General features: G+C 46.7%; 1 protein-coding gene across 3 annotated transcripts; it reads right to left on the bottom strand.

The window, feature by feature from the left end:
• Positions 1-3076: 3076 nt before the first annotated feature.
• On the bottom strand, positions 3077-19213 carry Ttpal (alpha tocopherol transfer protein like). 3 transcript variants are annotated; one of them, XM_027423491.2, is made up of 5 exons: positions 19081-19213; positions 14940-15402; positions 10791-10984; positions 8201-8311; positions 3077-7078 (listed from the first exon to the last, which is right to left on the bottom strand). In XM_027423491.2, exons 2-5 carry the CDS (start codon positions 15385-15387, stop codon positions 6800-6802), a joined length of 1032 nt encoding a protein of 343 aa, XP_027279292.1. In that variant the 5' UTR covers positions 15388-15402; positions 19081-19213; the 3' UTR covers positions 3077-6799. The 3 variants fall into 3 exon arrangements, with proteins under 3 accessions (XP_027279292.1, XP_027279293.1, XP_027279294.1); XM_027423492.2 differs by having other exon boundaries at positions 14940-15405; positions 19081-19192; XM_027423493.2 differs by having other exon boundaries at positions 19009-19145.
• Between the last annotated feature and the right edge of the window lie 2747 nt (positions 19214-21960).

Consider the following 21960-nt stretch of genomic DNA (forward strand, 5'->3'; position numbering starts at 1 on the left):
ACTTGACAACAGGACATTGTTTTGAATCATCCCATTCCAGATGAGTCCACCTGATCCTTCAGCACACCCCTGTCTGCAGATTGAGGGCCCTGACTCAGCAATCAGTGGCACATCCTAGGGATTTATCAAAGGCAACAGCAGAGGCTGCCATTTCAGCCTAGCTACAACTGGGAGAAAGCTAGTTGGCTCAGCTTGAATTAGTTTACTTTCTAGTTTAGCAGTTCTCAACCTGTGGGTCATGACCCCTTTTGGGAGGGGTGTTGAACAGCCCTTTCACAGGGATTGCCTAAAACCATTGGAAAATATTTACATTGTGATTCATAACAGCAAAATTACAGTTAGGAAGTAGCAACAAAAGTAATTTTATGGTGGGGGGGGGACCTGTATTAACGGGGCAGGGCATCAGGAGGGTTGACAACCACTGCTCTAGGTCAGTCTGTTTGGAGACAGGGTCTTGCTCTAGGCTGCGCTGGCTCAAGACTCTGTAGGCTGGGCTGGCTCTGCAGTTTCAGGAGTCCTGCCCCCCCTCTGCTCACTAAACACTGAGGTGGACTATAGGCAGTAGCCACCATGCCAAAAGCACTGCCAAAAATGGCCTTGGAAGCCAGGGATGGTAGTGCATGTCTGTAATCCCTGTACTCAGAATGCTGAGGCAGGAAGATCACAAGCCCTAGGCCTGCCTTGGCTATAGGTCACGTTTTAGTCTGAGCAACATAGGGAGACCTTGCCTTAAAAGGTAAAAATAAAGTATTTCCTATATGCCCAAAGCCTTGGGTTTACTCTTTAGCAGTTGCCCTGCCCCCAAAGGTCATGTAAATAGCTACATTTGCAGTGATTTAACAATGTCTGCTGCTGTGATTGGTTTCCTCCCTTTCTCTCTTTAAAGTTTAAACTTTAAAGTTTAGAAGGTGATCTGCCCAAGGTTACCCAGGAAATGGCAAAGCAGAGAGAAACCTTGAGCTTGGCTTAAAGGTAGACCTCATTCATTGTTCCTGGATCCATCAAGGTATAGGAGACAGAATGGAAAGGGGGCACACAGGGAGAGACTGCTCACCATGCCCACATCACCTGAGTAGGCATTAGTATCTTTTCCTTTGAGACTGGCTGGACTCGAACTGGCTATATAGACCAAGCCGGCCTCAAACTCTGTTCTGCCTGCCTCCTGAGTGCTCCGCTTAAAGAGATATGACCTGGCTTTTTTTTTTTTTTTTTGAGATGATCCCTCTGTATAGGCCTGGTTGTCCTGGAACTCAGATCTGCCTGCCTCTGCCCTAGTATTGGGGGATTAAAGGTATGCACAACCACTGCCCAGCAGGACATGAACATTTATTTATTTATTTATTTATTTATTTTAAATCCTCTAAGGAGAGTGATGCCCTAAAAGGTATTATTACTACCTTTTCCCTGTTATGGTGCTGAGGATCAAATCCATGTTTTCTTTTGTTTGTTTTTTTTTTGTTTTGTTTTTTGTTTTTGCATGCTGCTCATCTGCCCCATCTCTAAGCCACAGCCCTAGCCTACTTACCAACCTTAAATCCAAGCACATAAAACTCTTATATCCACTGACTGTGGCAATGGTTCAACCAGCGCTATGTGCTTAGGAAGCCTGGAAAAGTTCTGCCTGAGACCTGGGAGAAGTACTGATCCTCACAAGTACCTTAAAGTGGAGATAATTGTCAGACTGTTTTCATCCTAGAGTGAGAAACAGACTTGCAGAAAGACTCACCTGGAGAGCTTGCTCCAACACTGCAGCATGTACATTTACTTGTTGCATCACTAAAGGCCAGCAGTAAGCCTGCATCCTGTGCTAGTTTCTCAGCTGACTCTGCCAGCCAGACTGGCTGCTGTCTGCTCTATAAGCAAACAGCAGGTAGCAGCTTAGTGTGGGTGGCATTAGCCCCATCCCAGTGTCCCCTATAGCCTGGACCTGTGTATAGGTGCTTCTGGGTGAAAATGTTAAATGAGGTTTCAGTCTCAGAAAAAAAATGTGTGTGTGTGTGTGTGGAGGGGGGGGATAGGGGTGGGAGTGGAACTGAGCTCAAGCCTCTACAGAGGAACAAAATTTTTGCCAGGCGGTGGTGGTGCAAGCCTTTAGTCCCAGCACTTGGGAGGCAGAGACAGGGGGATCTCTGTAAGTGTGAGGCCAGCCTGGTCTGCAGAGGGAGTTCCAAGACCGTCTCCAAAGCTAGAGAAACCCTGTATCTTTGAAATCCCCCCCCCCCCAAAAAGGGGTCTCTCACTTCTTTTTTTTTTTTTTCTTCTAAGACAGGGTTTCTCTGTGTAACAATAGCTGTTCTAGAACTGGCCTTGAACTCTCAGAGATCCTCTGCCTCCCGAATGCTGGGATTAAAGGCATGCACCACCACTCTGGTGCTATTTAGCCTTTTGACTAAGATGAAGTGGAGAGATGGGGGCTGGTGATGTTGTTCAAGCTGACCCCAAACTTCAGCCTCAGCTTCTAGAACAGCAGGGATTTAACAGCCATGTGTCACTTCATTTGGCTCACTGTTTCTCTGAAAGATTCCCATTCCATTCTCATAGGGCTTGGTTATGTGATTGTTAAGAGTGAGCAATGTGTGCCACTAAACACCACCCATCATGTCCTCCTGATACAAGATCATTGGACGGCCTGGCTTTGAGTGTCTTTGGCAAGCTAATTAACAATTTTGGGCCATTTTCCTCACAGGGGCAACACATTTCATTCATGAAGATTTAAATGAAATATTGTACTCTGGGTACTTGGTCCATCTGTCCATGCCACAGGTGCTCTTTAGGAATCATTAGATGTCATTGGAAGGATTCAGGGTCAGTCCAGAGAAACATCTCAAGTCTTGGGTCCTGAAAAATATATGCTTCCACCACTGTGTGGAGCTAAATCCATTTTTCTTTATACACAGATAGTGTGTTCTAAGTGCTCATGCTCAGTGGCAGCCAGTGCCTGCCACAGTGCCCCTCCGAAGCTCATCTAGAGGGCAGGAGGCTATACTTGGGCCCATGGTTAGGAAACCTGTGTCTATCTAGGTTACCAGGACTACATCCAGGTTTTGTCTCAAGAAACAAAACCACGATCACATACTTAGCCTTACAGAGATTTTTATTGTTGGAGATCCAGTCATGCATACTAAAATTACATTATTTCACCACTTAGAAAAATGCCCTAGAAAAATAAACTTTTGGTCAAAATGAACACTGAAGTAGATGAATCCACCACATGTGCCTCTACTAAAAGCCAAACTGAATTTCAGTTTGAAGTAAGGAATGTGACCAGGGGCTAAAACAGTGGCCTAGACTGCTCAGGGAAACAGCCCCATTTCCACCTGTCAGAAGGCTGTCCAAGGTCTTGGCCACTGAGAAGTTTCAAGTATTTTACCTGTTGAGTTCCTGTGTACTATGTCAAGAAGCTGAGGCACATCCGGGAGACTAAAGCAGCCACCACTTAACTGCCTGATGGAAAAGCCTCCAGTGAGATTGAAAACACACAGGACCCCAGGTAATTGAAAACCAGTAAACGTGTGGTCCTCTCTAGCTGCAAATTACACGGGGCCTTCCTGTGGAGCAAGCTCCCATGGAGAAGTATTTGGTCGTGCTTTTTGCATTTGAAGCTGAGCATTTGAGTCAGGAGAGCAGAAAAATTTGCTTGACATTTAACAAAGTGAACAGATGGCAATACTGAGACACCTTAGCAAGATAGCTGGCTGTCCTGAGCAGCCCATTGGTGTTGCAGCCTGGCATGACCATCGGAGAGCTACACTTGCATCAACTGAGTTAATGTTTTCCTTCCTAAAGGAGATTTTACAGGAAAACCTGAAGTGCATGACTTCAAGGTGAGGTATTGTCATAATGCTACAACAGCAGTGTGGCTGTTACTGCACAAATGAAAAAGCAATTTTCATGAATGACCGGAAGGATGACATGATTTCTGCCTAAACTGCCTGCTGGATACTAAAGCTGTCTCAGATAGTCAGAGGAATGCCTGCATTTCTGAAGAAACTGCCTTGTAACTTGAGGTGCTTACAAACCTAGGATGAGGCTGGGTGGTGGTGGTGCATGCCCCCTAGCACTTTGGAAGGCAGAGACAGGCAGATCTCTGAGTTTGAGACCAGCCTGCTCTACAAGAGCTAGTTCCAGGACAGCCTCCAAAGCCACTGAGAAACCCTTTCTCGGAAAACAAAAACAAAAACAAAAAAAAAAACCCAAAAACAACAACAACAACAACAACAACAAAAACCTAGGATGAAATCTGAATGCTCTAAACCCCTCCTATGCCCAGAGAAAGCCAAGGTCTGAAGCCAACACTTCTGGCTGTTTCTGTAGATTTTATCTGTATTCCTCCCTCCATGAAGGAACTATAGGTTTCAGGGAACTGAATTTAGTGGAAGTCTGTAGCGAACTTGATCAGGAGAAGAAAATGCCCAGATTCCTAAACTAGCATATTTCAGCAACAATTCACTTGACCTACATTCTTAAATAACCTTGCTTTTAGAAAGCAAGAAGAGTGTCCTTATGGCCAGAGAGCCAATTAGGAACAGGATTCAGAGTTCAGCATACAAGCCTCTTTCTCCAGTGATCAAGGGTGTCAAGTGGCACATTCAAGGCCATGGAGGAAGATAAAGCTGGAACCCACTTCTATTTCACTATCGCTTTTTTCCCAACACCATACAACCTTGAATTTTAGGAAAAGTTCATTTTGCTGTCTGTGAAATGGGTAGAGCTTTTCCCTAAAGTCAGATACTCCTGAGTTCTTGCTCATCTGCTGCCTCCACCAATGTACTCTCCTCTGCTGCACCCCTGCTGCTCAGCCCAGGAACTGCTTTATTGTGCACCAGCAGGTCCTGGTCTCAGCCTGCTTCAAACTGGAGGTGCCAAAACTGACCTTTTAGAGTCAGCAAGCAGAACAGCTTGTGGGGACAGCAGACCCAGGCTCTCAGAGGCTTGATGGGAACAGCTCCCCCTTGGCCTAACCAGAAAAGTTTGGTAAACAAGCACACAAAGGACTAGCTAGTCACATGACAAGATTTAGACCAGAGAGCCTGGCGGGGCTGAGAAATTAATCTTTCCCTTTGTCTATGTTTTCCTTGTGCTCTCTTCCCCCTTAGGACCTAAGTAAGCTTCTAATAGATTCTCTCACCCAGATTGCTGGGTTCGGAGCCATCACGGGTCTTTTCAGGTGTGTGGGTGGCCATCTTTTTAGGCAGAAAACCTGGCAGGAGCTAAAGCAAATAGCAGAGTCTATGGTCAATAGACCATAGTCTCTGGGCAGTCAAGAGGGGCGTGTTTTGGCACTTAAGCTTAGTCAAGACCTAGAAGATCAAGGATTAGCATCTACGGTGAAAAGAATGTCCCCCATAATTGGCATCTTTATGTTAAGTTTCCATTAAGAACTTCTGTAGATGTTTTAGGAAATTTAGTAACAATCGACTGACCTTTGAGTCTCAAGGCCATGCCTGTAAGCTGTATGGAAAGCCTGCTTAGTCTAGTAAATACACAACCAACAGCATGTAACACTATTTAACATCATAATTCACGATGAATACCAAAAGAAACAGGTCAAAATCCAGGAGATAAATTACTTCACTCAATGCTTGGGTTAAGGCTAAAATCTTGATAGGTGTCTAAAGTGCCTAAATGCAAAACTAATGTTCTAGCCAACTGGTCCTTCCACAATAGATAAACACTTGGCAGGGCCTCTAGGCAAACCAGCAATAACCTGCTCCAGTGTGTTTCCACACACAAAAATAGAAGAAGCCCAAATCTGGCAAATTACTCTGGCTGTTTCTACTACTAGTGTCTCCAAGGTGGAAGGAGTTTGTACAAGATTTGGCCAGCCTCACGAAAGCCATCCCTTTCAAGTTTACCCATCATTCTGCAAAGGCAGTTGGTTACCACCAAAGGCCTGGCCAAATGGTGACACTGCTTTACATAAGGCTTGGGTATGTACCACAAAAAAAAAAAAAAAACAAAACAAAACAAGAGCCAACTACCTCTACACAGCCATCTTTCCAAGCAGGAACCCTGACAACTTCAGCAGTCCCAATAACCCCCATTCCATGTAGCTTCACCTTGGAGATGACAAAGCTGAGGTCCGTGTCTTGTCCAGTCACACACCTGACTCCTTAGCCACACAGTCAGTCCTAGAATCCAGGATTTTGTGCTGACCTGTATGATCTCATGACGAACAGAGCTAAGGCTTTATGGGTTTGGGAAAAGTTTCTATTGCAAGATTCAACCTTGGAATCCCAGGGATGCTCTGAAGCACTGGGCTTCCAAATCTGATCTTTAAGCACTGCTTGGGTCCTGGCATTTCTACTGCTCAGTTTACAGTGCTTTCCAGGCCCAGTGATGACAACAGGGGCCTGAACCTTGCACTTTGCTGATGAGCAACAGAGGTCAACACCTACAGCTATTGGGAAAGAGACTCTCAACAGTTTCATATGGGGCCACTTTTCAGGATTGGCAGATTGCTTCAGAGTTGTGACCAAATTGCTTCAGACTTGTGATCAATCCAGTTGTCTTCTCATAGTCACTTTAGATGACTGACCCTGGTTGCTACCAAGATACAGATACAGACAGCTTATCCAGACTAGCAGTTGCAAACATTTGCGATTCACTGGGACAGTTTCCTTGTCTTCCCTGGAATAATCCAGGTAGCCAAAGGTCTGCCTGTGATGGGCTCACCCTTGAATCTCCCTAGGCAGCCCCATCACTGCGTAATGATGGAGCAAGACTGAGGCACTGGCATCCTAAGCCTGTGTATTTCTAAGGAATGAAGGAATTATAAATGGTGACTCCCAGAAGAGTGCTAATAGCAGGAGGAGAGCTGGGACTTCATGGCTCGCATGGAGTCATCACACTGTACATCTGAGATCAGTCCTTCAGATAGCAGTGGCTGGTCCAGGAGACTGTCACAGGCAGGCACAGGCTGGCAGAACTCTTTTACAAAGTCCTCCTCTGATGCCAATAGTATCTCATTCCAGGTGGCAGTGTCTAGCTCTCCAGCTGTGCCCCCATACTCCTTGGGGAGGATATTCCTTGGGAGGTTTGTGTGCAGAGAGTTCAGGTCAGACCCGTGGAGAAAGAACTGAAACAGAACAGTACAAAAAGCATAGACTCAGCAGTTGTGATCACGGGCACAAGACTGCATCTTTCAACATTCCATCATGGTGTTGGGGGCAGGACCACTCACTCCTTCTTTAAGGATCTATAGGCAGCTAATGTTTGCTGGGGGGAGGGGGAATTTTCTTCAGTGTTATAGCCACATGTAAGTGTCCATGTTCCTGTAAATGGCCCTTTATTCATGACCTTGTAAGTAACCCTAAATAGACTCTATCACCAAAACAGACAAAAAAAGACAAGAAGGAAGAAGGGGAACTACTTGAAAGGAAGATGAACAATGGGAGTGGGAGGGGGACAAGAGGGTAATGGGGGATGAAAATGCCATAATGAAACCTGGGTTTGGTTCACAGCACTCCCATCAGGTGGCTCAAAACAGCTTGTAACTCCAGTTCCAGACATCACACACACACACACACACTTACTTTAACATTAAAAGATCTTTAAAACAAAAGAAAAAGTGTGAACCTGTAAACCCAGCCTTTGGAGTGACCTCAGTGTCTCTGGGTGCAAGGAAGGAAGATAAAATTGTCATTACCACATTTGCATCAGTGGCCCTGAGAAAGATGAAAAGAGGAGGGCCTTTTGTGGGTCAGAAAGGGGGACCCTTTTTTAAGTGTCATCTAGGGTTGGCTGTGTAACTTAGTGGTACAGCACTTATTTAGCATGCATGAAGTTCTGAGTTATGGATGATCAATCCACCTGCTTGGTGACCCATTCCTCCCCTTTCCTAGACCCTCTTACACATAAAATGCAATGTTGGTTCACAATGTCTAAGCCAGGAGACCAGGAAGTCTGAATAGATTACAGAACAGGGAGGGAGCTTATGATAAAAATCCCACCATTCAGCCTGGGCTACAAGAGGCCCAGTAGTAATGCAACACCCTCGTCCTATACTCATTATTGGCAAACAATGTATTCTTACGAGTTCCATCTTCCCCTCATAAAAAGGATGGACCATGTTAAGTGCCTTATACTTCCAAATTAGTTTCTGAACAAAAATAATGATGTTCTAGGTGTCACAATAAATCAAGTGAGAAAAAAAAAAGGGAGATTTTAAAAAGTATCAAGCTCAAAGGAAATCACTCACCCTGTTTGCTATTTTCTCCTTCAGAAATGGTTTTATAATGGCAAAAATGCCTTTAAATATCCGAGGTTCATTCACTACATGGACTGCTTTTATCCGAATGGGAAAGCCATCCTGTGGGTCAAAGAAATGCCATGTTAGAGCATGGGCAGTATCTCAGTACCGGCCCCTCTGCGGCTGCCCTTCCCCTCTAAACCATAAGAAGCACAGGCAGTCTGCTCTGACTCTCACAGCTGCCTCAGAGACAGCCTAGTGTCAACAAATAAGACAGGTTTTGAGGAAGTCTGGGTCAGAAGACTAGGCAAAGGTGGCAGGTGGAGGGCGGCTACTCTAGCAGGAAGCTGCAGTCTACCATGACAGAGAAAGAGCTGGAAAACATCAGACCTTCCAGGTCAGAGCTGCCCAATTGCACTTTGCAGGGTGTACCAGACATGATGTGAAGCAGGCCTGCTTGGGAAATACGTGAGCCAGAGGAATACACTGGCTCACATAGTCATACAGGTTTCCTTAGCCTGGCTTGGTGGTTCAGGCCTGTAATCATAGGTATTTGGGAAGCTGAGGTAGGAGGACTGTGAGTTCAAGGCCTGTCTGAGTTATAGAGTATGGTGTCTGAATGAGATGTTCCCCCACAGGCTTGGGTATCTGAACACTTGGTGGCACGGTTTGGGAAGCTGAGGAAGAGTGGCCCTCTAGAGGAAGAGCACATAGCCCCTCACTAGTTTTAGTGCTCCCTGCTTTGTGCTTGCTGTTGAAGGTGTGAGCTTTCAGCTTCCTTCCTGCCACCATGCTTGACTCTTCATATCATGCTCCCCTGCCATGACAGACTCTTATTTCCCAGAACCATACACAAAATAAACTTCTTTTTCTGTAAGTTGCCTTATCACAGCAACAAAAAAGTAACTAATATACATAGTACTTTCAAGGTCAGCCTGGGCCACTCGGGGATACCCTATCTCAAAATATGAAGTGGGTTTGTTTTATTTTGTCTTGTTTTGTTTGTTTGGGTTTTCAAAACCGGGTTTCTTTGTGAAATAGCCCTGGCTGTCCTGGAACTCACTCGGTAAGCCAGGCTGGCTTTGAACTCAGAAATCTGCCTCTGCCTCTGACTTGCTGGGATTACAGGTGTGCCCCACCACTGCCCTGCTATAAAAACTGTTTTTTAAAAAGAGCTGGGATTGTAGCTTAATGGTAGAGCCTTGCCTAACATGCAGGGCTCTAGGTTCAATCTCCAGATCCATTTAAATAATCGGGGGTATGTCTTTAAGTGCAGTTCTGTTCACAGGCCTTAATACACTGATGTTTACAGTGACATTCACAAGAAGGGGACACATTACATCACAGTTCCCAAACTTACTTAACTCTGGAATTTTGGTCCCTTCTGGGTGATATTACATTACTAGAAAAATACAGATCCAAACCCAACATTGTGTGGATGTGTTATGTGTCATACACTGTGTCTATGTGTTATTCAGCAGGAGCCATAAGCCAGGATCTGGAAGAATGGCTCAGCACCTGAGCACTGCTGCTCTTCCAGAGGACCTGGGTTTGAGTATCAGCACCCACACGTCAACTTACAACAGTCTGTAACCCTAGTCCCAGGGAATCTAATGCTTTCTGGCCTCCTGGAATACCAAGCACATACGTACAGATATATATGCAGGCAAAATACCCATACACATAAAATAATTAAAAACAAAACAAAACATTAAGCCAGGGATGTATGTCAGTGGTAGAGTGTCTGCCTAATATACATGAGGTCTTGAGTTCTATTCCCAGCACAAGAAAATAAAAACAGTAGAAGCTAAGGAAAATCAGACTTGATGGAGCTGTGCATGGTGGCAGAAGCAGGAGGACTGGGTAAACCTTTGGCTACATGCCAAGTTTGAGGCCTGCCTGGAGCACATGAGAGTCTGTCTGAGAAAACAAGGCAAAATAAAATGATGATCAACACTGAAACAGTCTGCTTAAATAAGTCAATTCACAGCAAGGGCTTGGACGTCTGTGGACCCCAGGGAAGGGCAGTTGTTCCACTGGCACTTCACAGCTCACAGGAGGCAGCACCCAAGGGGCATGTCAATGAACAAGAGCTCAACTTTTTATCTGTGACACGTGGAGTAGACCATGTGTTCTTTAGGTCTCTGTTACCCCATCTATCAAAAAGGAAAACGAATTCCTGCCTCTCTCAGAGTGTTCCCAGAAGGACTGAACTGTAATGACAGGGCTTTGTGAACCATTAAGAACACAGAGGTGGGCTGGAGAGATGACTCGGTGGTTAAGAGCACTAACTGTTCTTCCAGAGGTCCTGAGTTCAATTCCCAGAAACCACATGGTGGCTCACAACCACCTTGAATGAGATCTGGTGCTGCCCTCTGCTGGCATGCATTAACAAATAAATAATATGTTAAAAAAAAAAAAAAGAACAGAGAGGTACCTCCCCACAGGTACCTTCGGAATCATGGCAGAGGACTGTAGATTCTTTCCACTGCAGTGGGAAGTAGGGTTTGTATAGTCCCCATTATGACAGGAGCAAGTGGGCAGGCTGTGAGGAAAGAAAGTAACCATAGAATGGGTACACTGTGAACAGGGGCCATACCTGAAGGATGCCAATCACCTTTTTGGCTATAAAAGGGCCGAAATGAGATGCTTTTGATAAGCTCACGCCTTTGTAGTCTGCAAGAATTACAATTCCGTTCACTTGTGTCTCTTCGGACTGGATGAGTTTTTCTAATGTCAAGTATATGGCTCGAATATTCTCAGTGATTGGGTAGTTGCTCGGAATCCATCTGTCTGAGGTCACAAGGATAGACAGAGTTACGGAATGAATACAAACAAGTGCTCAGAAAAAGATGCATCATCTAAAACCTTGGCTTTGCAATGGAAGAAAAAGATATTCTTGTCACCAAGATCCTGCCCAGCAGCTGTTTTCTAGACTCCAAACCCAGCAGAACATCTGCAGATGAAAACACAGCTGAGGTTAAAAGTGTGAGCTCTGAAGCCAGACATGCTACCCTTGGACTTTTACGAGCTGTGCAACCTTGGGCAAGATGCTTCAGCATTCTAACCCCCCTCTTTTTTTTTGGGGGGGGAGTTGTTTCAAGACAGGGTTTCTCTATGTAGCCCTGGCTGTCCTGAAACTCACTCTTTAGACCAGGCTGGCCTCCAACTCATAGAGATCCGATTGCTTCTGCCTCCCAAGTGTTGGGATTAAAGGTGTGCCACCACTGAGCCTGTCTCTTAAGTAAACAGGGTGAACACCTACCTTCTTGGCCACCGCTGCTTCCTGCCATCAAGTGTCATTACACCACCACCTGATTTTCCATTCTGGCCACACAGGTTGCACAGAACTGACTGGCCAATCTGGTAGACATCCTAGTCATAGCATGATGTGCTCTAAACCAGGTGACCCAGAGCCAGATTCCATCTAGGGTATGGTTCTTGGGAAAGGGAAGATCACTCATCCCTCTTATAGCAGTAAAGCTGTAAGCCTGAGGTCCAGGGGCTCATGAGACCAGAGCTGGTCTGAGAATGAAGCCCATGCCAAGGCGGGCAGAGATGGAATCACCTCTCTAGTTGCCCCTCACCCCCAAATCTAACTGAACCTAGATGTCACCTGAGTTGTTTCAACTGACTGCAGTGTGCTTTTGGTCATTTGTCATCTAAACAGTGAGTAGTCCTAACTCACAAATACCTGCAGGGTGTTACAGAATGGAGCACAGATATGTTTCATGAGGCCTTTCCTCAAATTCCTCCTTGCGGGATGGATACTTCATTAATTTTGCATCTTTAATGAGGCCTCTCTTTGGGAAAAGGATAAAAATGACAATGGTATTTTTGATTGTTAATCCCTATTCTTTTTCTTCTTACTACTTTTTTGGGGGGAGACAGGGGTGAGGGGGGTTGAGACAGAGTCACTCTGTATTCTAGGCTGACCCTGAATTTTCAGGGGTCCTCTTGAGTGTTGGGATATAAGCAAAGGTTGCCATGCCCAGCTGGAAACCAAGACCTTCCGTCCCATGAGATACAGAGACAAAGACAAAGACACAGCTCACTTGGGTCTGGGCTCACACCTGTAATCTCAGCCCTTGGGAGGTGGTGGTGGTGAGAACAGGAGTCCAAGGTCATCTTCAGCTACACAGAAAGTCCAAGGCCAGCCTGGGCTACATGAGACAGGTCTCAAAAACAAAAACCCCTCCCAAATGCTGGGGAAGTGGAGTCATAGTCTTCTGTGGTAAAATCCTCTTGCTCAGGTAAATAACTCCCATCCTAAGCACTAGAAGCAACCCTAATTAAATGAAGTGGGTCACTCCCCACCCACCCATTCCCTGTAAGGGGTGACACAGGACATGAACACTGGGGGATTTCTTGGGGAAGAAAAAGGGTCTTGGGGATTCAGAGGGAAGCGTGATGAAGGATAACGGGGATCACGAACAAAGTGATTGTGCGTGTGTGTGTATGAAATCAGGAGAGAATATATTAAAAAACAAAATTTCATTTTGCTCAAAATGGGATATGTACTGTGCACAAAATTATTTTTCACTATGTGTATATGATACATGTACCCATTTATGTGTAAGTGGACATGTGTGCCACAGAGCATGTATGGAGGTCAGAAGACAATCCTAGGTTGCCACTTTCCATTTTTACTTGGGTTCCAGAGATCAGAACACAGGCTTTTGGGGCAGGTGCTTTCACCTGCTGAGCCATCTCACTGGCCCTATACAAAATTCTCATAACTAATCTTTGCCAAACCTGATGATCAATGTTCATATGAATTAAGCCTGCCTCTATATAATTGGATATCTTCTTTTCAACTGAATACATCTCAAAAGAGATAAGAAAAAAGCCAAGTAAAACCCAGTTAGGAACACAACTTTGTAGGTATGCGTCTTCCTAAGAAGCTAGGTCAGCAGGGAGGGGCCAGATCTCACCCAAACACAAGGAGGAAATTTATCTTACAAGCACAACCACATGCCACGAGGAGGCAGAGCCAGCATGGTGACATCGGATCATCTGATAACACTTCTGAACTGAGTTCACAGTAGCAAGACAAAGCTTGCTGGCCGGTTTCTAGGTCTCTCGGTGCTCAGAAATCTGCACTGCTTATTTTAAAATAAACCTAATTTTGGAAAGTGCCTAGCACAGCAGGTGAAGCAGCTCCAGCTATGCCTGACACATGGCTCCGGGTGAAGAGAATGGTCTATACTGCAAAAACAGTTTGGTACAAGACTAGAAGTGGTGTGAGGCATCCAGGCAGAGGGAGAGACGGAGGCAGCTGTACCGCCCGACGCCCCTTCAGGCGAATCTGCAGGCACAGGACTGCCAGCACAGGCTCACTTTCTGGCCTGCTTAGGAGGAGTGCTGTCATCTTTCACTAGCCTCTGGGCTCTGCAATGAGTGGAGCCAAGGGCCTTCCTCAAGTGCACCTGGTGCCCAAGAGGATAAAACTGCCATCAGAAACTCTCTCCCCGTTTCACCTGTTCCCAGGGCCACAATTTTAAACGGGGAGCTTCCTTTCCTGTGCCAAAGATCTGAGCAGAGCCAAGAAGGCAAAACAGGGATGGATTTTTCATTATCTTTCCTGATACCTAAGTTGCCACCTCCTGTCTTCTGTGAATAGTGAAGTTAATACACTAGAAAGTAGGGTGAATAGATGTGATGTTTACTTACCTTTGAGTCTATCACAGTTCTTTGTGCAATATTAAAAAGATACTTTTAAAAAGCTGGGCATATGCTGAAGTCCCACCACTCAGGAGGCAGAGGCAGGTGAATCTCTGTGAGTTTGAGGTCAGCCTGCTCTAAATAGTAAGTTCAAGGACAGCCAGGGCTACATAGAGACTTTATCTCAAAAAAAAAAAAAAAAAAAAAACCAATAAAAAGGGAAAAGGTGCAGAAAAAAAAAAAAAAAGCTACACCAAGTACCACTATGAAGTGTGGGTATCAGCAATGAATCAAGAGGTTCTGATCACAGCTCAGTGGCACAGCTCCTGCACAGCCGGTGCACACCAGGGTCCAGTCCCAGCACTGCAAAAATATTTTAAATAAATAAAAATAAACAGGACCTTGTCAGGGTTTAACCCAACGGGGGAAGGAGGCACAGAGTGGGCATCTTTCCAGGCTTCTGCCCAGCCCACACTGTCTCACTTCTATCTGTCCTCAGCCCACTCAGAGGAGGCCCTGGGAGGGGCTTGGCAATCACGCCTGTACCCCACACCCAAGCCCAGATTCCTCAGCCCATTGCACTCTCTCCTTTGGAAATCTGAGTTTGCACTGATAGAAGTTCACTGAGGGGCCAGATTTAGCTTTAGTCCTCCGGGGGTAAAAAGTATAAAGATACTGTCTATGCCCAGCACAGATAGTCCTGGGGCCTGTGCTCTGGTGTCTAGGACCTGTTAGGAGTGGCAGCAGCTTCAGTGTGGTGGATCTTGGAGCGGTTTCTTACTAATTAGGCCAAATATTCCCGTGGTCCTCAGTCAGTCTTGAGATGGCTTTGTCATCTGTAGTCAAAAGAGCTTTGAGGCCACGCATAGTGGTACACACTTAAAATCTTAGCACCTTGGAGGCAGAGGCAAAGAGGGTCAGGAGTTCAAGATTCTTGGCCTCACAGTGAGTCTGAGATCAGCTTGGACTGTTTTCAAAAGCCAAAACCAAACCAAAAATGAACCTTCACTAAAACACGAAAGTGAGTGAACTATGAGAGGAAGCAGAGAAAGGACAGACCTACCCCAGAGAGACTACACAGTACCTGGCCGGATGCAGAGGACATGGCAGCCCCTGGGGTCCGTGTGGGGCAGCACTGTGAGGAATCCGGAGTTAAGAACGTCTTTCAGGGCTGAGGGCCTCAGGTTGCTGAAGACCTCTGGCCAGCTCCGCCGGCAGCCATGGTAGTTGACCAGCAGCTGCAGGGCCCGGTCATAATCAAACTTCCGGGCCCGCAGGAAGCGCAGCAGGAAGGCATCGTCAAGCGATGTGCTCAGGTACGGGTACTCTTTGCGCACCATATCTCGAAGGGCCTGCACATCCCGGAGTCTCCATTCGGGCTTCTCCTGAAGTTCTTCTCTGGCTTTGGTGACCAGGTCTTCTGTTAGGGAGCACATGTAGCCGGGCCGCTCAGGCGGAGGCAGCGGCAGCTCATTTTCGGAGAGCGAGGCCACGGAGGGGCTGGTTCTCTGAGAGTCACTTTCTTCTGACATTAGCTATGCGGGTCCCTGCTGACACACAGGTCACAACACAGGTCACAAGTGAGGGTGACGAAGTGCAGACCAGGCCTTTGTGATGGCTCAACAGGTCACGTAAGCCCAATGACCGAGTCTGATCCCGAGAGCCACAGAAAGGTGAAAGGAGACAATCGACCCCGCACTCACAAATGTGCACATACATATATGTGTGCACATAATTAAAAAATGCTTACTATTAGTATTGTATTTATTTTTAACCTTTATTTTTTAGTCAGAATCTTTTTTTTTTTTTTTAAAGTTTATTATGTATACAGTGTTCTGTCGGCATGTTTGCCTGCAAGCAAGCCAGAAGAGGGCACCAGATCTCATTACAGATGGTGGTGAGCCACCATGTGGTTGCTGGGAATTGAACTCAGGTCCTCTGGAAGAGCAAGCAACCAGTGCTCTTATCCTCTGAGCCATCTCTCCAGCTCCTTGAGTCAGAATCTTTTCCTTAAATTTATTATTTTATGTTTATTGGTGCTTTGCCTGCACTCTGTGAGGGTGTCAGAAGCCCTAGAACTGGAGTTATAGACAGGTGTGAATTGCCATATGAGTGCTGGGAATTGAACCAGGTCCTCCGGGAGAGCAGACAGTGCTCTTAACCTCTGAGCCATCTCTCCAATCCCTGTGCATGTAATATTTTAAGGTGAAGCATTGCTTGCATGGGACCCCAAGAGTGGGAAATGGGAGAGTGGGAGTTTTGGGCAAGTAACCCCAGGGAGATGGGTCCCAAGGAGGAATGGTCTTGACCTGAGTCACATACCTAAGTCAAATCCAACAGCCCAACACTATGCCTTCTGTGGAAGGGTCTACATAGAGGCTTGATCAGTCATCAAATAAACTTGAACTCAAACAACCTTGAGATTCAGATCCAGTTCAGAACTAAAACACATGTTCTCTAAAATACTGCGCTAACACACTATGGGATGAAAATCAGAGGCCAGCTGCCTGAGCTGTCCTGAGAATAAGCTGGAGCAGGACTCCCTGGCTGCAGAGCCTAAGCCTTTGTCCATGAGCAGACAGTGATCTTCCACCCCATGCACAAAAAGGAGAGCAGGGGCCACCTCAGAGTCCTTGCACATACCTGCAATGTCCTGGCTGCATTCCCTCTGGTCCATGGCAGCTAGTGACCAAGCAGGCCACTCCCTCCAAATCTTAGGATCACCCACTCCATCTCTCAAATTCCAACCTCTAGCCACACCAGTTTCCTTCACTTGCTTCCAAAGATGTCCTCATTCCATGCATATTCTGGTCCCTCTCAATAGTATGTTCTAACTCCAGCTCCTCCCAACCCACACAAATTCACCCTAAGACCTGACTGGGTGGCACACATGCATCCAACAAATATGTACCAACTTATGATGTACCAGGTTTTTCCCCCTGGCAACTGTGGATGCAGAAGCAAAGAAAAAAAAATCCTGTCTCGTTGAGCCCAGTGGAGATGGGAGACAATTTCTAACATAATATACAGTCTACTCTTATGAAGAGGAGAAGGAGGGAGTGGCACCAGGATTGCAGTTTTAAACAGGGCAGTCAGAAAAGGCTTGCCTAGGCAACATTTCAGCAAAGATGACAGGGTAAGCCAAACACACCATAGGGTTCAGTAAGGATATTTGAAAAAAAAGCCTGGCTTTTCCAAGAAGCAAGATGCCCAGTGTAGCTATAGCTAAGGAAGTAAGAAGGGGGAAAACAGATGGGTTCAGAGGCTTTCTGGGGGCTACTGGCCAGGGCACTGTATGCCAGTGAGAACTTCAAACTTCTGTGCTGAATGAAGAGGGCAGAGAGGGTTTGGCATGATTTCTGTTTCAAAATACCTCTCTATTGTCTCAAAAACCACACTAGGGCCTTCCAGATGGCTCACCTGCAGCTCCAGCCTGGCTACGTGGGTTCAATCCCTGGAATTAAACTTTACAAACTTTACAAAACCCATGTGACAGAAGGAGAAAAGCAATTCAAGGCTATCCTCTGACCTTCATGTATGCGTATCCATGCCATGTGTACACCACAGAAAGCTATATGAAAAGTAACTTTAGTTTAAAAAGTGGACTGGAATGAAGTGACGATATCGAAGGGTCAACAACAATCCAGGCAAAAGGGGACAGTGACATGAAGAATTCAGTCTTCACCCACTCCAGGCTGTCTGAGCTGCCTGGACATCAGCTCTGTGGACTAGGATATCCCCAATCTTGTCACATATGTAGGTAATCAGTGTGTGATATCCAGGTAATCGATTTGTAATACCGTGTAGCACCAAACAAGGTATTAGGACATATAGACCCCATGCCATAAATGCTTTATTTCAATGTGCTTCATAGAGCAAGGAATAGGATAATTCTGGCCTCACTGGATCCACCATGGGCTGTTTCCATGGCAACGACCAACAGGTAGGTGCCTGGAATCCCCACCCACTGGTGCCTACCAGAGATTGACTGTTGTGTCACAGGCTACAAGAACTAGCCTTCAAGGCCCCATCTTTTCCTCCTCCACCCCTCCCCTGCCTGGGAAGACAAGCTAATGACCCACCATTCTTGGAACTCTCACTTGTCTGATAGCCTCTGCATGAAATTTCCTCTCCATGTTTGCTGCCAACCACACAACTCAACATCTCCAAGGCCCAGTTGCAATGTCATCTACTCTGTAAAGCCTGCCCATGTCCTCAGGACCAGTCCCTCCAAGTTTCCATAGCTCTGGGCTCCTGGTGCTCCTTAGAAACTTTTGCTCAGTGTCACAGGTGTTGATATGAAACTCTTCAGAGTCAGTTCCTACCCATCCATTTATGAAAGAATCACTGACTGCCTCCTGTATGTGTCGGGCATTGTGCTGACAGATGCTAGGGACACAATGGGAAACAATAAAACCTTGCCTTGCTCAGCTCACATCCCAGTGGACTGATGGAAAGAGGTCATACACGCTTGAGGGTTTTGCTTTGAATCAAGCTCTACACTGTACACCCTTTTTCTTATTTCTTTCTGTGTCTTGCTGGGGACAGAACCCAGAGCCTTGCACATGCTAGGCATTACTCTACCACCCAACTACACGGTCAAACTCCGTATCTCATCTTCGGAACATTGAGCCAGCATATTATCATCACTGTTTGCATGTTACAAAGGAAGAAACTGACCCCCTACAGTGCGAATCCCGACAGAGCAGAGACCTTGCCTGCCAGGGTCACCACAGCCCCCAGTGCCGCCGGTTCATGACAGCACTCAGTAAACATGGGGGAAAGTATGGCAAACCCTGCCCGGTGAGGCAGAGAGAAGTGTCATGCCCCACCCTGGCCTCATCATCTCTGTCCTCCACCTGCAGCTTCCTGTTGTATCCCCAAGGGCTCAGCTCAGCAGGGGCTGTCAGTCGTGGAAACGACGTGACGGGTGGCCTTGGGGTCAGGATACAAAGCCTAGCATCCTCCCAACCTGGAGCCATCTCCCCGTGGAGCATTCCCTTTCTCCCAAAACAACCGGAGGCCGGAAACCATCTCTCTCGGAGCCCCAGAGACCTCCGCGCCCCTGACAGCGTTCCAAGGCCCCTACTTCCGGTCGTCGCCCCCTCCCCAGGTGTCCCCATTTCCTGGGGTCTCCCGCCCCTCTGGCTCACTTCCGGCAGTCTCGCCCTCTGCGGTCCCTGTCTCTGTCCCCTGGGCGCACGCACGGGCTCGCGGGCACTCACCAGCCCGGCGGCAGGCGGAGCGCGGGTCACGGCGGCAGGAGCCTCGGGCGGCAGCGCGCGCACTACCGACCCGCACTCCCGGGCCGGCCCGCCCGGCACTCGCGCCGGAAGTGACGTTCGGGCGCGCGAAGGCGGCGCCCACCGGGAGCGCGCGGGAGTGAATCGTGATGCGGCGCTGCCTTGGGTCTGTCTCCACCTGGCGGCCCTGGCTGTGTAGCCGGGTGCGTTGAGGGGAAACTGAGGCCCGGAGGAGGAAAGCAGCTGCTTCCCTGGAACATTCTGCCGTATGCCTGGTGTTCTACACCATTTTCTCGTTTAAATCGTCATGGGCTTGCAAATCCCCTACTTCCTGACAGGGAGGAGGCGGTCGGTGCTGTAACCGGCTTCAGACCCAGACCTCAGGATTGGCGTTCCAGAGCTCCTTGGTCCTCAGCTGATATCTGGACTGGCTGTCCCATGTCAGTATGCCCTCAGCTGAACCGTTTTGACCCAGTGTCCTAGCCTCCTGGTCTCAGCTCTTCATGAATAATAATACGATTCTTGCCCCAGACCCCGACGCAGTAACTACCTGTTTCCTGCTTTTGGACTCATGCGCTTGTCTCCAGACAGCAATACTTTGGAAAAGGGTTCACTAGCTCATGCCTGGCTCATTAACTACCCTCGCTACATGCATATCCATGTTTTGTGCAACTATACTTTGGGGGCAAATCTCTGAGGTTCCTCATTCAGGTACAATAGGGACAACAAACCATTTCTAGAAAAATTCTGGTGGTCCAAAAGAATGTCAGATCCAAAGGAATGACCTTAAGGCACCTCTTCTTTTCCCTACCTTAGGGATAAGAGGAGTCTTAGGGCTGTGGGAAGGGCCCAGAGGATGTAAGGACATAGAGGCTTTGCCAGATGCCAGACTGCATGTGTGGGAGAATTGTGAAGTGGCCTAGGAATCCTGAGCTGTGTTTATCTGTTTGTTTGTTTGTTTGTTTGTTTTTAATGTAGGGTGTCATCATCTAGACCAGGCTGGCCCCCCTACTCATGATCCTTGTGCCTTTATCTCCCGAGTGCTGGGCATGTAAATGAGTACCAATCACCCCAGGCTGCAAGCCATGAGACTTGTGATCCTAGGTTCTCTCCAATCCCCAACATTCTAGGTTGCCAAATAAAATATAGAACACTCAGTTAAATTTGAATTTCAGATAAACAGGAGTCTATTTTTAAAACAAAGTGTTGCCTTATGTAACATATGGGGCACACCCATACTTTAGAAACTGTTGTTGCTCAGAAAGAAACTCAGTTGTGAATAGGTGTGCTGTTGCTCCCCTTACCCCAAATCTAACTGTTAGTTTCATGTTCCTCCTATAGCAAATCACTCCATAGTGACTTGAAACAACACAAATGTATTTTCCAGCCTTGCTAAAGATACCAGGGAGCTGGAGATGCTGCATTTTCTCTGGGTTCTTCTTGTCTTTTTCAGCTTGTCCATGGCCTTCCACACACACACACATCACTGCATCATCTAGTTTCTGTTCTCACAGCTATAACTGACTCCTGGTTCCTTCATGAGTGTGTGTGTGTGTGTGTGTTAGAGAGAAGGGGGGTTTCAAACTCAGAGCATTGTTTGTGCTAGCCAAGCGCTCTACTACTGAACTACATCAGTAGTAGTGGTATTTGTTTGTTTGTTTGTTTGAGGTAGCCCAGCCTACCCTGGAACTTGCTTTAGTCTAAGCTGACCTCAAGCTCACAGTCTAATTGTGCCAGCTTTGCAAGTGCTAGGATTACAAGTGTGTGTGCTCATGTCTCTTTTGTCAGCCCTATTCAGATATTTGAGAAATATGGGCATTGTGGTGCTTGTGCTTTTAGTTTCAGCATTCAGGAGGCAGAGGCAGGAGGATCTCTGTGAGTTCAAGGCCAGTCTGGTCTACATAGTAAGTCCTTGGCTGGCCAGTGCCACAAAAATAAAACCTTGTCTCAAATTTTTGTTTTGTTTTTGAGATAGTTACTCAGATTGTTCGTGAATTTCCAATACTCCTGCCTCAACCTCCTGAGTAAGACTATAGCTAAGACTATTTCACCATCGCGCCCATCCTCCTGTCTCCCACTTAGATTATTTCACCATCCTACCTGTCCTCCTGCCTCCCATTTAGAACTTTTGCAATTACATTGGGCCTACTTGTTATTCCAGAATTATCTTCATACCTCAAGAATCTTAATAATGGGCTGGAGAAGAGATGGCTCACAGGTTAAGAGCATTGGCTACTCTTCAGTATTCCATAGGTCCGAAGTTCAATTCCCACAGCAACCTCATGGTGGCTCACAACCTGCCATGAGATCTGGTGCCCTCTTCTGGCCTGCAGGCAGAACACTACCGTGTAAATACTTTTTTTTTTTTTTTTTTTTGGTTTTTCAAGACAGGGTTTCTCTGTGTAACAGCCCTAGCTGTCCTGAAACTAGCTCCGTAGACCATGCTGGCCTGGAACTCACAGAGATCTACCTGCCTCTGCCTCCTGAGTGCTGGGATTAAAGGCGTGCACCACCACTGTCTGGAATAAATAAATCTTAAAAAAAAAAAGAACCTTAATCACATCTATAACATCTCTTCTACCCCATAAAATACTCATGAATTCCAGAGGCTACAATGAGGACATCTCAGAGGGCAGGACATGATTCAGCCACCCAAATCTGGTATTTTTTTTTTGTTAAGATTTATTTATTATGTATAGTATTCTACCTCCATGTGTGCCTGCAGGCCAGAAGAAGGCACCAAATCTCATTGTAGATGATCATGAGCCACCATGTGGTTGCTGGGGATTGAACTCAGGACCTTTAGAAGAGCAGCCAGTGGTTTTAACCTCTAAGCCATCTCTCCAGCTCCAAATCTGGTCA

The sequence above is a fragment of the Cricetulus griseus genome, chromosome 6 (genome assembly GCF_003668045.3).
Source record: "Cricetulus griseus strain 17A/GY chromosome 6, alternate assembly CriGri-PICRH-1.0, whole genome shotgun sequence".
Lineage (NCBI taxonomy): Eukaryota > Metazoa > Chordata > Mammalia > Rodentia > Cricetidae > Cricetulus > Cricetulus griseus.

Bases quoted from the DNA above. Each gene is read 5' to 3' on its own strand.
- Ttpal (XM_027423491.2), bottom strand. From the start codon at position 15,387: ATGTCAGAAGAAAGTGACTCTCAGAGAACCAGCCCCTCCGTGGCCTCG. The intron at 10,985-14,939 runs GTACTGTGTAGT...TTGTGACCTCAG, and splicing joins TGTCCTCTGCATCCGGCCAG to ACAGATGGATTCCGAGCAAC. The intron at 8,312-10,790 runs GTATGGCCCCTG...TTTGACCCACAG, and splicing joins AGGTGATTGGCATCCTTCAG to GATGGCTTTCCCATTCGGAT.